The 16,635-nt window shown below is 41.2% G+C and overlaps 1 protein-coding gene across 1 annotated transcript in view; it reads right to left on the bottom strand.

The window, feature by feature from the left end:
- The window catches only part of LOC107388593 (voltage-dependent T-type calcium channel subunit alpha-1H), a 126,363-nt gene that overhangs the window by 73,721 nt on the left and 36,007 nt on the right, over positions 1–16,635 (bottom strand). The window contains exons 10-12 of the mRNA XM_070550132.1: positions 10,614–10,969; positions 1,686–1,837; positions 1,050–1,235 (exon numbers count right to left, since the gene is read on the bottom strand). Coding sequence (XP_070406233.1) covers positions 1,050–1,235; positions 1,686–1,837; positions 10,614–10,969 — 694 coding nt within the window. The remainder of the gene's footprint in view (positions 1–1,049; positions 1,236–1,685; positions 1,838–10,613; positions 10,970–16,635) is intronic.

Below are 16,635 nucleotides of genomic sequence, written 5' to 3'. Positions count from 1 at the left end.
TTAGACCAAAAGTACAACGACAGAACCCCAGCTTTGATGAGACTGGTGTTGACTCAGGTTTGTGAGTCTTATTTGAAAATATTTGTGTTGCTGCTGGTTTGCCTAAAGTTAGCTTATCAGGTAATGTTGATGGAGAAAGAAAGGGAATATTTACTATCATCTCACACTAAACACTAACAGGAACAATACTCTGCCCTGAATATGCTTAATATGTAGCTTCAGATTAAAAATTATGTGGTACAAGACAAATATATATGATGTTGACTAGTGTGTGTGTGTGTGTGTGTGTGTGTGTGTGTGTGTGTGTGTGCGCGCGCGTGCGTGTGCTAAGCCCCGGATCTTCTTCAATCCTAAATCTGCCCCTGGTGGCAGTATATAGAAGAGTGGATTTTCACAGTGTGGAGCAGATCAAGGGTAGCACACTTATTTGTCTCGTATGTTTTGCCAAGGGACCGGTCCTACATCCTAAAGTGATGAGCTGATAATAGCAATGCTCTCAGATGTGGCTTTGTCCAGCAGTCAGTTGTGTAAAGGGAGCCCAGCTGAACGTTTTGGTCAATCAGCATCCAAACGTGGATGAAAAAGGCTTTTGAACAGAGGTGGGTGGTGTGTGAAAGTAGTGGCGTAACTAATAACCTAAGAGTAATAAAAAGTCCTTTGAGAAAATGTTACTTGAGCACTATGAGTAACGAGTAACTGTTTGCGTGTAAAAGTAAGAATTTCGTTTCTGTTGATTAGTTTTTATCAACATACAAGCGCTCAAATATCACTTGCGTGGTGGGGTGGGTCAACACCTCCCACAGCTGTCTCCCATTTCTCACACTTTCTGGCTCGTGAAAACTAAACAGATAAAACTCAAGATCAGTTCCATATCCGTGTGACGAGTATGAATAGGTTTTAGGAACGTGTTAAAAACTCCAATGACATAAAACATGAGTAAAGCATGGAAAGTGAGAAACGGCGGTAGTCTCAGCCTAGTAGGATACTGGCTTTAAGGGTTAATGTGCATCAGTTATTTTGAGCTGAATGCACACAAAAAATCTGTATACCTGAAAATAAATATGAAGAGCATCAGCAGCATGCAGAACGTTGCCACATTGTCCATGGTCTTCATCAGCACCACCAGCTGCCTCCTTAAAGCAGGAAGGAACCGAACCAGCTTCAGAACCCTCAGCAGACGGAAGGTTCTCAGCACCGACAGGCCTCCCTCAGCCTCACCTACGATCTCCCAAACACTGAAACACACCCAGGTCACACAAAAATCCTCAGCTGAAAGTTTCCTTCAAAACTGTTCACCAAACAGGACATCAATCTCACTTTGAGGAAAGAAGCTGGATTAATAACTTTTCATCTGATATGTGGCAACTGAAAACACAGAATGAGCCATCTCTGTTTCCAGTCCACCAGCCAACAATTAAAGCAAGAGCAGTGTGAGTGAACATGGTAAACAAGCTTCAAACACGGATGCATAATTCAGCTTGCGGTACTACATAAAAGAGTGAACACTGAGGCCCCCTGGACTCTGAGTGCAACCATTTGGCCAAGCAACTTCAATCAGTGTCACAGTGACAGCAGCTGCAGAGTTGCACTGCGGGGTTCAAAGGGATTCTCCAATAACAAGATGGGGATTTAATCACACCATTACCATTTCAGTGCTAAACATAAGGACAAACGTTTTCGCCCACCTGATTATGACAATGATGCTGTCAAAGCCATTGTAAGGGTTCTTGATGTAGCCAAAAAGCCCAAGAGCCAGGAGCTTGAGGAGCATTTCGAGGCTGAAGAGACTGGTGAAGACCATGTTACTGATTTCCAAAATGTCTGTCAGCTCATCCGGCTGGAGAGGGTCAATGTTTGAGGAGAGAAAAAAGAAGGGTTGATGAACAGAGGGAGACAGGCTGTGAGACAAATGAGCAAATAAACACAAATGGACAGTTAGGAGGCAAGGAAGCAGTCTGAACATGAAGTTCTAATTAAGATTTCAGAGCCCATGTGGGCTAATATACAACAGAATTTCATCACTGTATTTCAAAAGTGGATGAAATGTGGTGGTGTAATGCATTTTTATTGGTATTTATTGTATTACTTTCAGCAGAAACTCTCCAAATATGAGCTGCACTGAGACAACGCAAAAGGAACAGATTAGAGAGGAAAGAAGTCACCAATTTAACCAAATAAAATGTACTCAGACTGCACATGTACTAAAACAGAACGCATAGGGCAATTTTGTCATTTCAGAGACAATTAAAATATTAACTATTATGTAACTATTATGTAACGACGGACACATTATACCTTTTTGTCTTAAGTTACAATGAAAACATGTTTGTGAAGTTCTTGGCACTGAATCCCTCTCACATGAAGCAATTTCAGCAATTTTTTTGTCATGGTCTGCGTCTGCCCCTTCCTTCATGTGCCTCCTGGTGTTTCTCCATCCTCTCTAGGTGTTCCTTTTGTGTCCTAGCACCCTCATGTGTCATGTCTGCGTCTTCCTCATGTGTCTTCATTTCTGCGCCTTCCTCATGTGTCTTCTGGTTTTCCCCATTTGCCCCTAGATCTCCAGCCCTCTAGGGTTCTCAAGTCATTTCCTTTAGTTACAGCCTTTCATGATTTAGTATGTTTTTTCCCATCAGTGTTTATTATTTTTCTCCCCCCTCCCTTTGAATTGTAGTTATGTTTCCTGCTCTTTTGTATTAGGTTTTATTCTTAGGTCAAGTTAGTTTCTCCCCTGATTAGTCATTGCCTTCACCTGGTCCTCTTCCCACACCCCACACACCTGCAGCTCATCTCCCTCTCATCCTCCCTGTGTATTTAAGCCCTGTCTTGTCAGTCCATTGTGATGTTATTCTGTCAGTCTCGTCTAGCTTTTGTAATTTCTAGTGTTTTTGGTATTCTTGAGTCTTTAGTGTTTTTTGATATCCAGATCATTATCTGGAGTTTTTGGCTTTTGGCTTCCTGCCTCTTGGACTTATTTTTGTTTTATCCTACAAATAAAAGGATTTTTCTTTATATTTAACTCCTGCCTCGTGTCATCCTGGGTATCTGCATTTTGAGTCCTACCAACACCGAAACATGACATTTTTGACATTTTCAGTACCTTTCAGAATGAACCATTTTAGGCCTCTGTCACTTTAGAAAAGCAAGCTGGAGCAAGATTTCTAACTTGTGGCATATCAATAGGCTGATTAGACAGCATGAATAATGTACAGGTGTGCCTTATGCTGCCCACAAGAAAAGGTCACGCTGACATGTGCAGTTTGATCAAACAGCACAATGCCACAGATGTTGCAACCTTTGAGGGAGCGTGCAATTGGCATGCTGACTGAGGAATGTCTACCAATGTCTGGTAGCCCGTGAAAAAAATGTTCATTTCTCTACCATAAGCTGTCTCCAAAGGTGTTTCAGAGAATTTGGCAGTACATCCAACCAGCCTCACAACCTCAGACCACGTGTGACCACACCAACCCAGGACCTTCACAACCAGCATGTTCACCTCCGAGATCACCTGAGACCAGCCACCTGGACAGCTGCAGCAACAATCGGTTTACATAACCAGAGAATTTCTGCACAAACTGTCAGAAACTGCTCGTCATCCTCATCAGAGTCTGGACCTGTCTGCAGCCCATCGTCGTAACCAACTTGAGTGGACAAACACTCACATTCGATGGCGTTTGGCACATTGGCGAGGCATTCTGTTCACAGGTGAGTCCTGGCTTTCACTGTTTAGGGAAGATGGCAGACTGCATATGTGGCGTAAAGTGGGTGAGCAGTTTGCTGATGTAGGTGTTGTGGAATGAGTGGCCAATGGTGGCGGTGGGGTACTGGTATGGGCAGGCGTATGTTATGGACACAGGTGCATTTTGATGGCATTTTAAATGCACAGAGGTACTGGGATGAGATTATTGTGCCATTCATCCACGATCATCACCTCATGTTTCAGCATGATAACGCACGGCCCCATTTTGCAAGGATCTGTATACAATTCCTGGAAGCTGAAAACATCCTAGTTCTTGCATGGCCAGCATACTCAGCAGACACGTCAACCATTGAGCATTTTTGGGATGCTCTGAATCGGCGAATACGACAGCGTGTTCTAGTTCCTGCCAATATTCAGCAACTTTGCACAGCTGTTGAAGAGGAGGGGACCAACATTCCACTGGCCACAATCAACAACCTGATTAACTTTATGCAATGGAGATGTGTTGCTCTGAATGAGGCAAATAGGGGCCACACCAGATACTGACCCCCACCCCCCATAAATCTAAACAGTGCACATGTTAGGGTGGCCTTTTATTGTGGGCAGTTTAAGGCACACCTGTACATTATTCATGCTGTCTAAACAGCCCCTTTATATGCCACATCTGTGAGGTGGTATGATTTATGTTGGTAAAGGAAAAGTGCTCACTAACACACGTATAAATATTTCAGAACAATTTATGGCCGTTTTGTGCATGTAGAAAAAGTGTCAGATTGAGTTCAGCTCATGAAAAATGGGAGCAAAAACAAGTGTTGCATTTACACTTTTATTCAGTGTAGTTTGGGAAATGAAATCAGGGTTTAACTCTTTGGGAGGTTACCCTCGCAATAGTAGCAAACATTACATGGAAATTTTTTATATTATTACTAATGACTTTGGAGAAAAAGGCTTGTCTTGCCTTATTTAATTAAGAGTTGTAAGTGCGCAGCTGCATTTTGAAGGTTTCATAGTGATCTGGTAGGTTACTTTTTTCTGAATTGACGCTCAGCTTTCCTGCACTTTCTTTTCTGATCTGTAACTGATTTAGTGAACCTCCATGGAGCTTTTTGTTTGCTGGAGATACGTTTGACGTGCAATGGTGTCAAGAACATCAAGAGTTTTGCAGTTGAAGTGATTTAAAAGTGAATCAGCACAGCTGGTTGTCAGACATGTTGATGTATTCATGCGTTCTATAAAATCTGATGCAGTGTGGTCACCCAGATACCTTTTTTGAGTACAACTGATGTGTGATGTTTATGGGATTAGATTTGTGCCAATAGTTTCAAGAAAAACCCTTAGAAGATCGAACAAAAATTAAGAATGTGAGAAAAAAAATATATTGCAAAAAAACAATTGTTTCAAAAGTTAAACTTACTTTCTGAATCAACTTATTAAAATGAGTAATAAAAATCTTTGTATTTTTTATGTTTGACTCTATGTATTTTTGTTTTCATTTTCCTTTGTTTCATTCTCATTGCTCAGAGTTTTTTTTCTCACTACCAGATTAGCAGTTGGACTTCCTGGCTTTCTCCTTTGCAATCCTTGAGTTTTTGGTTGCAATTCTGACACAACCTGAAAAATTTTGGGCATGTCTTCGTCACCCTCTGTGAGCCCGTCTAAGAGCCCTTGCACTGACGAATAATGATGTTGCGTGTTTCCGCACCGACGCAGACGGAAAAGTATAAATCAGGCTTTAAGTAATAAACGTACTGAAAGAAAATGGAAGAAGTGGATCAGTAATCTTCGAGTATAAATACGGGAGGTGCTGTAAGAGACAATGGTAGAGTTTGCAGTGATCACTTTCTAACAGGTAAGGGATTGCTAAATGCTTTTCTCCTGGAATTTTATTGAACAGTTACTAACCCCTACTTCACACTGGAAGCATCAGCGTTGTGGAATGGCTTCTCACAAAATCCCCCGAGACCTCTGCCATGCTCCTCACTTGACTTGCAAGATCACAAAATCCCTCAAGAGTTCAAAGGTCACGGTTTGTTTGCCATCCGCCATTAAAACAAAAAGAAGGAAATCACGTTTGCTGTCATATATGTTGTTCCTCTCCACTGCCAGGATTAAATCAATTCAAACACATTGTTGCACTTCTTGAACGATGTTAGGAGTAAATAAGTAGTTAGGTCACATGTTTTGATGTAATCCACATAGATATGAAATTGCATCGCTGCAATAGTCTTTTATTATGAAAAATAAATAAAACTGAGGTTTTACGCTGAAATCGTTTGTGATTTCCTGTCTAGCTCTACGTGTGGAAATTGACGTGTCCCAAAAGCAGGTCGCGGCCGAAATAGAATCCAGTCCTATCTTTAGCGGTGCGGCGCAATCTCAGAGTAGAGCTGCTGCTCCTCCAGCAGCAGCTCTCTCTTGCATGAGAGCGGGTTCTAATCAAATGTCCCCATTTGTGACATCACAAAGGAGTACTTTGTGAAACAGATTGTTTTAGGCTCATAATTCCTGAAATCATTCACCATCAAAATATAGATGGATGTTTTTTTATTGCTTATTTGTGTCCCTGTTTATAGAGGCAGAAGAGACCCACATGGCAGGACAAAAGGATGCAAAGGGTGAGTTTTGCATAACATATCCCCTTTAATTGTAAAACTTAATCATTGCTGAAGCCTTGAAGCATTTTTATAAAATAAGTAGAAATTTGTGAAGACAACTTAAGACAATTGATAAAAAGGTTAGCTTTGAAACGGTTTAACCCATTTTGTTAGGCATCAGTAAATAAGAATGAATCACATCTCTGATGTTGCTGGATTTAGGTATCTAAACAAGTGAGAATTTGATCGTCTGATGTTCTCTTTGCAGCTGAAGCATGATGTGCCATCAAGTCAAACTATAAAGACCTCCCAGGGGATTAACTGCGCAGTAAACGTTGTGCAGTCTGTGTGTGGCAACAATCTGCCAGTAATATTTAAATAAGCTCTTTCCACAGAGGGAAAAGTAAGTTATCCATGTTTCAAAGCTCTGCAAAGCCAACTGCCTGCCTATGCATTTTCAGAAGATCATTTAATGCGTAAAAACTATTTGAGAGCAGTTTTGGGAGTCAAAGTGCAGCTATTAAAAGAGGAATGATATGTCTGATCAGCATATCTTGTTTATCTCATTACAAGCAGAATTAAACAATGCGGATCAATTGCATTTTTATGGAGAAAAACCTTAAACAACTGTTAAAGCACAGCAGTGGTAGAGTTATGATATGGAACTGGATTGCTGTCTTGAATCATTTGCATCAAAACATAGGAATACGCAGGATTCAAATTATGAGGGAGCTAAGGGGGCCCGACTCCCCTGAAAGGGTGACGAGCTCCGCTAGAAACCCTTAACTTACACACAGGTGGAACCCGAAAAAGATCCAAATATACTCATACATATCTGCAGGGTTTTAAACATTTAAGTATCACATAAGATACTCTGAAACTTAATGTTCTATCATTTTTACTGTAAATGTGTGGACATCAGTCTAACATGATGAGTTATTTGATAATTCACACATTTCTAATGGTACATTTTTTGGATTTTTAATTTTTTGGGATTATTAATGTTTTAATCATCATTTTGGTATTTGTTGACATTCATTACAGTTTGCATAGGCCAATTTCAGCCATAACAGTTAAAAATTATTGGTTTCTTACTGGTTTATAAAGATTCATGAATTGCATCTTTTCAGAGAAATGGAGTTTATGCCCTTCAGAATTGAAAAGCCATGGCTTAACACAGCAGAGAACAGCCAATACAGCTGTCGTCTAAAAGTAGCTCCGATCTCTAAAATTTTACAACGATTAATGCAAATGTTATTTCTTGTATCTTTACACCACCATCATTTTCACATTACTGGAGTAAATACCAGCATCAGCAGCAAAATGCACCTGCTGCTGCATCCAGGGGTCACGTCTGGTAGGAAACCCTCAATATTTCTGTCAAAATAACCGTGAAATGCAAAAATCGACAGCAAACCAATGTCAGAGTGTGCCAGTGGTGGACCCCAGATGCTGAGAGATTTGAAATGAAACATAAAATGCAGATAAGGAAGCAAACACAACTCATGCAGGTAACAACAGCAACCATCTTTTTTCAGGTTGAAGCAATGGGTCTCAGAACTAACTTATATTTGTAAAAATTACATTTCAATTGTGCCAACGATAATATTGTATCATATATTGTGTCTATTGTTGCTCTGGAAAGCGTAAAATAACATGATAAAGGTCCTTTATTGTGAAATGTAAGAGATTTAAAGCTCTCATTCACTCTGGTGCTTCTGTTTCAGGAAATAGATGTTAGACAGAGGTGTGGGGGCAGAAAACGGCAGGATTTGGACTCTTACACATTATTATTCATGATATTCTGACATATGGCCTCTGAATGGCCAACAGCAGTGCTGCTCGTCCAGTGACTTTGTTGGCTTTGCAACACTGATGTTTTATCTCCATAAAAAGCTCAAGCCTCAAGGAGTTCCGCCATGTTGTGGAGGTGCTAATGCTAATGATTAGCTTCTACTGGCAAGAGGCACATTGCTGTTTCCTCACAGCATTGAAATCAGCACAGCCTTACCCATCACAGGCCAAGATGGGTGAGTCCATGAAGGCTAATTTACTGTGTGACATAGAAGAGACAGGCTTTTCCTGACTTCATTGTTTCTCTGTCTATTTATTTTTGGTGGGTAAAGCAGACGAAGGAGATTGAAGAAAATTTCTGGGTACAGCATGCATATGCAAATCAGAGTGACCGTATTTAAAAAATAACAAGCATTGCATCGTTTCTCAGTCAATAAGACCTTTAAGGCATCTTTGTTGGTTGAGTCAGACTAGCCATTAGCTTGTCAGTCCACTCAAGAAGTTTATGTGAGTAAGATATTGGTTATTTATAACTTTCAGACAGAAACACTTCAAAATCACATAACAATTCCTTTAAAAGTGCTGTTAAAATATGAATATTCCACTGTCATGGTCTGCGTCTGCCCCCTCCTTTTTGTGCCTCCTGGTGTCCTCCATCCCTCGCTAGATTCCCTTTGGTGTCTCATAGCGCCCTCATGTGTCCTTGTCTTCGTCTCAGTCTTGTGTCTTACGTGGTAACAGGTACAATTATTCCTCCCAGGTCCCGTGTCATCTCATTTCTCCCCAGCCCCTCCAGGTCTCCATTTTCTGTGTCCTTGTAGCCCCCAGCCTCTCAGTCCCCTGCTCTGTGTGTGTGCTTGGTCATTTCCCAGTTCTGTTTATAGGTGTCAGTGTGTGTGTGTGTGTGTGTGTGTGTGTGTGTGTGTGTGTGTGTGTGTGTGTGTGTGTGTGTGTGTGTGTGTGTGTGTGAGTGTGTGCTTGTCCTGTTTATATTAGTGCATTTGTGTGTGTGTGTGTGTGTGTGTGTGAGAGTCCTTCCCTCAGTTTCTAGGTTTAAATTTTGTATTTTAGGTTTATCTGCCCTTCTCTGTTCTGTTTCCCCATTTAGATTATTATCATCACCTGCCTTCCCTCCATCAGTTCACTCCGCACACCTGCTGCCTGTTTTCCTGATTGCCCCTCCCAGTCAATTTAAGCCCTGTCTTGTCTCTGTCTTGTGTCGGTCCATTGTTGTTTGTAGTTCTGTCAGTTTCGACCCTCTGTGTTTATTCCAGAGTTTTTGATCCCCAGATATTTATCTGGTTTTTGGATTTTGGATTTTTGGCTTCCAGCTTGGATATACTTGGTTTTTGGCTCACCCTAAAATAAAGGATTTTTACTTAATCATCATCCCTGCCTCGTGTCATCCTGGGTGCTGCATCTTGGGTCCACCAACACCGTTAAATGACATCCACAGTTTATTTGTTTTAGCTGTGTCACATAGCTGCTGGAAAGGAGATTTCAAACATAAATGGTAGATGGGCTGTATTTGATATGGCACCTTCTAGAGTCCTGGAACCCACCCCCCCAAGGCGCTTTACAACACAATCAGTCATTCACCCATTCACACACACATTCACACACTGGTGGTGATGAGCTACGATGTAGCCACAGCTGCCCTGGGGAGCACTGAGAGAGGCGAGGCTGCCGAGCACTGGCCACCGGTCCCTCCGACCACCACCATCAGTAAGGAAATCATTTGTCACAACCAGAGGTGACATTTGTTCATTACTTCTGTGAACGGAGACAGGGTGGATTACTTCTCTCAGCTCATCAAACCAAAGCAGTGTAAACATGCACATACAGAATGCTCAGTGACATCAGCCTGACTCAGCTAATCTTAAGGGATTAAAAAGTTTTTGAGGTGTTGAATGAAATAATAAACTCCCACAAAATTAAATTCAAATTTGTGGAATAAGCTTCTTTTTTTAATTGAGCTCTTTAAAATCAGGCTTTTACAGTCTTTATGGAGTCAGTTGACACAGAAATAGGATAAAATATGGCAGCTGTTATCCTTAAATATTAGTCATTCACAATGTTCTTGCTATCAGGTATGTCACACTGTTTAGTGGATGAGCCAAATAAAATCATCCCTCCGTTTCGCCACAATCTGCTGCTGCCTTTCAGCCAATCACAGTGTCAGATCTGTCCTCCTCCACCTCATTTCTGCCTTCACTCCTGCCTGCGCCTCCAACTCAGCTTCACTTCCACAGGGCTCAATCTCTCTCCTGTCCCAGGGTCACGTTTTAATTAACACTTGAGGTCTTATGAGTTCCCCCCCCCCCCCCCCCCCTCCTGAAACATGCCTGCACACACCCACGCACAGCCTCACACTTACACAAACACACATACACATCTCATGATCCCATATGCTTAATGCTGAAAGTGTTAATTGGAGGGTACGTTTGTTGACTCTCACACACTTGGTGATTAGCACGTCAATCACACTGAAGTCAGCGCATACACACGCACACACACCTAAAACCTACCTGCTCGTGGTATTCTATCCCCATCGACAGCGTATTAATAAGGATGGCGATCATGATTCCTCTGCTGAAGTATCTGCTCCCAACAATAAGTTCCAGTTTCTTTTGGAGTCTCCCCCAACAATATTCCCAGAGTCCTTTCGTTGCCTTCGAGCCCTGTGAATCAACGTGACAGGGGCTGTTGCAGCGGCCATCGCTGTGACACGGGCTGTTGCATGTGTTGCTATGACCACGTTGCTGATCTTCTTCAGCGTTTTCATTGCTGCTGAGCTGGTTGTAGTAAACGCAGTACGGGCACACCGAGGAATCCCCAGGGCCTTCACCTGGCAGCGGTAACGAAGGCCGCCTTGCAGATCCACCTGCGCAGACATCAGGTGACATAAATCATAATCATAAACCGATTTTAAACGTTTCCCTCAAGGAAGAATCTTTCTCTGTCCTGTCAGAGGAAGGGGGCCTCCTTTTCATTTCTCACACAGACTCAATAACATCAAAGCCACAACGGAGTTGGTGTGTTTCTGTGCAGAGCTATTTTATTAAAACACAGATCTGTGTGTGTGTTTACTTGTCTATGAATCAAAGTGAGGACATTAGTAGAAAAGTGAGGACATTTTGCTGGTCCTCACATTGGTACAATGTTACAGAGCTCTACAGGTTAGTTTTAGAGGTATAGTGTGAATTAGTTTTTAGTCAAGGTTAGATGTATGGTTAGGTGGAGTACCGTCACTAAAATGGATGGAAGGCAATGACGGTCCTCACAACAAATGCTAGGTGAGAATGTGTGTGTGTTGCCTGGGAGGGCTACGATTTCAGCAGTATTCATTAGCAAGCCGCTCGGGAGCAATGCTCTGAAGACATAACAACAAATGCTAATCTAGCATGAGGAGTTTGTCATCACAACTGCAACAAATTCATGTTTTGCTGGAGACAGCTATGGGAGTGTTGTCTTGGCAACCGTTTATATTCCACCTTCAGCCATTGCTGAAAATGCACGCAATGCCATCAGTTCCATGGTGGCTAAGCTGCAAACCCAGCACCCCAATGCATTTGTGGCTATATCTGGTGATTTTGACCATGCCTCGCTCTCTGCTACACTTCCCACATTTCAACATTTTGTCAGCTGCTCCACCAGTGAAAACAAGACATTGGATTTGTGTTATGCAAATGTAAAGAATGCATACATGTCCAAAACAAGACCTCCTCTGGGACAATCAGATCACAATCTTGTTTTTCTCTGCTCAGAATACAAACCACTTGTTCAGAGGCAACCTGTGACAAGAAGAACTGTGAGAAAATGGTCACAGGATGCTGAAGATGCCCTGCAGGGTTGTTTTGAGACCACAGATTCGATGACTCTCTGCTAAGGATATGAAGAGGACATCAATGCCATGACTGGATGTGTCACTGACTATATAAACTTCTGTGTGGACAACATCATACCCACCAGAACAGTGAGATGCTTCTTTGGTGTGTTCAAGCTTTGTTGAAATTCTAATTCCATCTTTTAGTTCTTTTTAAAACACAGAAAGGTTTTATTTACCTGCAACATTTCATTTGCGGCTGCAAACTTCGTCAGCCCGAAGTTAGAGCAGGCTGTAGGAAGTCTTTCAGCAAGCAGACTTGCTAAAAATGTCCACTTTTGAGAGAAAATACACTCCAGCTGTGGCTGTGAATTCATTTTTACTTTCTTTTATGTATGTGGGAAGTGCCCCAGCAATACTCATAACTTATTGCTGAATTGTATAAAAGTTTCATGTGTATTTTCTCTGTTACCTAACTAATATGATATTCATGTGTATGTAGACACAATAGGAAGCACTACTCCAACTGAAAAAAACACTCAGAAAGCTCTGAAACATTGAAGAGGTGTGTTACGTCTGAAGAAAAGCCCTCAGAGTTGTCAGGTGTGTCAAAGTTGAGATAAAACTCATTCTTAATGTTGCTTTGATTTTTGAGCACGTATTTTGATGTATCTTCTAAATTTGTTTCCCTCTTTTGCAGCAAGGCTCTTTTCCTGAGGCAACATTTGAACACGTTTTGATTAATAGGGAGTTTTTTGAAAAGTAGCCTGTCAGGATGTCAGGAAAACAATCATGTTACCTTTGGGAATGTTTTAATTAGTCTGAGCTCTGTAGTTCACACTGCCAACACACGTTGAAAATGCTGCCTCACATGTACAAATGACATGTAACCTAAATGCCATCGTCAGAATATCTACAATATCTGGCTGCAAATTACATACCATGATTATTTTCAACCCAATCTCTCCTTTGGGGTCTCAGGATATCATTATTCCTTTAAAGAATATTTAAAGCCTGCCAGTGAGAAGGTATGTGCAGGATTGGTTTTACCTGTGTCTGCATATATTTTTGCAAGCAAAATGTCTCATGATCCACTAGATAGATTTTAACAAAACTCTCAGGATATCTTAACTGGATCTACATAAACCACTGACTAAATTCTGGTGTAAATCCAATTGTATATTTGAATCACAGCTAAATTACTATGATTCAGTACATTCTGCAGATAATGAGAAAAAACACGATGCAGTAAAAGCTGAGAGTCATTCACAACAGATCACGCAACATCCTGAAATATAGCATAAGAACAAGCAGTGGGTGATATGCCTCCCTTCATGGGCTGCTGAGGCTTTAAATATAAAATTAGCCTAGCGTTGTTGGAAAAGGTGTGTTTTCTTTAAAGACCAAGTTACTAGTTTTTTCAACACATCTGCAGTGGTCTCCAATATAAATTAATGCCTTGTACGTCGACTTTTAAGGGCAAAAAAGCTCTGGTGTTCCTGTTTCAGGAACTAGAAGTGACCAAAGAGGAGGTGAACATGGCAGGATTTCGAGTCTTACTACCTGATATTTGGGCATCTCTCCTCTGATTGGCAAACAGCAACACAACTCTACCGCTGACTCCATTTGTTTTGCAGCATTAATGTTTTATCTCCACAAATGACACAAGCCTGAAGGAGCTCTGCCATGTTGTGGAGTTGCTAATGCTAACGGTGAGCTTCTACTAGCTGAGATGTACTCTGGGGTGTTTCTCAATGCCAAGGAACCTTGCCTTGATGTCTTGGCTCCATCCCGGTTGCCTAGAAGATACGTCATCAGGAACCACCAAGACGTGTTTCAATGTTCATGTTCTACCGAGGCAAGTGCTCTCCATTTGTTAGCCATTTAGCTAGCTGAGGAATGATACACGGGAGGTGTCCTGCAGCCTAGCCTTGATCAAAAATTACCCAGAATACACCGCTGTATTTTCTAAAGGATGGCAGATCAGAAGCCGGCAGCTACTTCGGGGGCAAATTTGAAGTTTAAAAGTAAGTGAACTAATTTAAAATGTTTTTTTTAAGATCCAAAGAAGTTATCTATGTTTGGTTAGTTGCTTAGTAGTTGCAGCTTCAGTGACTAATGGGTAGTAACTCGCTTATATTTTTAATTTAATAAACATATACACAATTTAAAGTAAAAGTAAAAGGCTCATTATATATTTATATTGAAACTAATACATATAAAATATAATGTTATCTCCCATGTCACATGACGTCACTTGACCACCGTGGAAGTCGTGGTCACGTGATGCAAGTCTGTTCCATTTAACCGTTTTCTTTGACCAAGGAAGGACAGTGTCCTTGTAAGCAAGGAGCCTGGCCTCGCAAGACATTGCCTTGACACTGAGTAACACCCCTGCTCTCTCCTAGCCTGGCCTGCCAGACTCGTCCTTTGTTTAATTCTGCACAGAGAAAGAGTCTGGTAACTCACAGGCAGAGAGGCACTTGAGAGGCGGGACTAGGCAGCTCAAAAATGACCAATCAGAAAAAAGACGGAAATCCCGACTGTAACGCACGACGCTATTGTTGTTTTCTAGTTGTAGTAAAAAAATAGCGTCTGGCAAGGCCGCAAACATCTTTTTTTTTTTTTTAGAAGAAATGCTTTTAGCGCTTCTACTTGTGGTTTTAAAGACATCTGAGTCATTTAGAACAGAGGAAAGAGTCGCAGCGAACTCCGCCGCTGTCTTAATTGTTTATGAGAAATTGAGCGTCCGCGACACTAAAGATTTTTAGCTGTAGTAAAAATGGAGTCTGGCAACAGCGCAAACATCTTTCATTAGAGGCTTTTAGCGCTTCTACTTGTTGTGGTTTTAAAGACGTGTTCGAATCATTTAGAACAGAAGAAAGAGCCGCAGCGAACTCCATTTCAATCACCATATTTATGACAAACTCGGCGTTGTGGTGTGTGACGTACGATACTCAGCGCTGATTGGCTCAGTTGGAATTCTCACGGGGTGGGGTTATTTGGATAGGAGTTCCCAGAGCCTTTCTCTGTGCAGAAGTAAACAGAGGAGGAGTCTGGCAGGCCAGGCTAGCTCTCTCCTGGATGTTAAAACAACAGCCTTCCCCATCTGGAGCCAAGATGGGTGAATCCATGAATGCTATAATATGACATGCTAAACTCATTGGCTGTTCTAATCCACGCAATTCCTCGTCTATTTTCTATCGGCAGCTAATGCAAGAAATAGGAGTAGAAGACCATTTTCACATTCAGTCTGCACGTTAAAGAAATAAACAAAATGAAAGACAGAAATAAAGAAAGAGAACAATATTTTACATAGCGCCTCTCAAGATAAAATCACGAGGCGCTTCACAACAACAAAAAATTTAAAATACAACAAAGATTAAAAAAAGATAAAAAAATGTAAGGAAAGGGATTAAAAATGTTAAGTGATTGAAGAATGTAACTCAGAGTGGCGATCACAATTTAAAAATAAGAAGCAAAACTGGGTTCTCCGTGAACTTGTTCTTTAAATTTGCCTCACGTGTGCTATTTTACCAACATATACAAGGATTACAGTACCTTTCGGTTTGATTGTATACAATGAAACTAATCTGTGCTACCTTGAAACTAATTATGTGAATATATTAATACACTACCGGGTTAATGCATTCTGCTTCCCCTGTCAATGGATTACAAAATCTGCAGCCCTGAGGATACCGCGGCTCGTTTTTAATATCTTACAACACAGCTGGATTTTCACAGTAGTCATGAGATCATGACTATGGGAGAATTCATTTAGCAAGGCCTCAAGGCAGAGTGCATGTCTAAATCACAGCAGACACAGCAGTTTTATGGACAGGGACATCTCAGAGAGATGTTGGCATTTTGCTGTATGTCATAAAAATAAACTACACTAAAGAACAGCACAGGGTTTTTTCCATTGGAGAAGCTGTTTTTACTGTTTTTATAATTACTTCAGGAGTATGGAGACAAACACCTGCAAACAAAACATTTTCATGAGTGGTTTTCTTGATAGTATGTGCAAAAATTAAACAAATAATTACATGTCAACATTTAAAAATATATATAATAAAGCTAAGACTTCCTTGGTCTAGCTTAAAGTTTAATTAAGTTACATCTTTTGTATTGCAAAGTTATTCCAGCAGAAATGTTGGGAAACTCTGACTGGAGCTGTTCGTTTCTTAGCTGTAAAGCAAAAACAAAGCCAGCCGAAACATTTACGAGCACTGCTACAAAACATCAGCTATTCCATTAGTTGATGGAGATGGGTAAATACTCTTTGTGAGAGAGCGTTGCTGTTTCTGTTCATCCAGGGGTGGTTCTAAGAAGGTCCAGGGGAAGGGGGCCAGTGCCATCCAGACAGAAAGCTTGCCTCATCACCTCCCTGAGTTCATCTGTAACCCTTACAGAGTTAAAATTACAAACTCTTCTGGTTTGGGAAGTAGAGAGCTTCCATCTCCGTCTGAATTAGATAATAAATCATCATGTTGCCTCAAGTCGAGCAAGGCTCAACATCGGACATCCTAAGCGTGGTGATGACTACAGCAGAGCTTTTTCAGAGACAGTAACTGCTTGGGATTTTCATTATGAGTATTTTCATACTCTTTTACTGAAAATAATTTCCCTTTCTTTAAACTGAAGTCGCTCTAAGAGCTACCTGCAGCAGGTATGACATAAGCTTGGGCGGTATTACAGTATTAGCTAGGCGGTATTAAAATTTG

The sequence above is a fragment of the Nothobranchius furzeri genome, chromosome 4 (genome assembly GCF_043380555.1).
Source record: "Nothobranchius furzeri strain GRZ-AD chromosome 4, NfurGRZ-RIMD1, whole genome shotgun sequence".
Taxonomy (NCBI): domain Eukaryota; kingdom Metazoa; phylum Chordata; class Actinopteri; order Cyprinodontiformes; family Nothobranchiidae; genus Nothobranchius; species Nothobranchius furzeri.
This window is presented reverse-complemented; position numbering and strand designations above follow the sequence as displayed.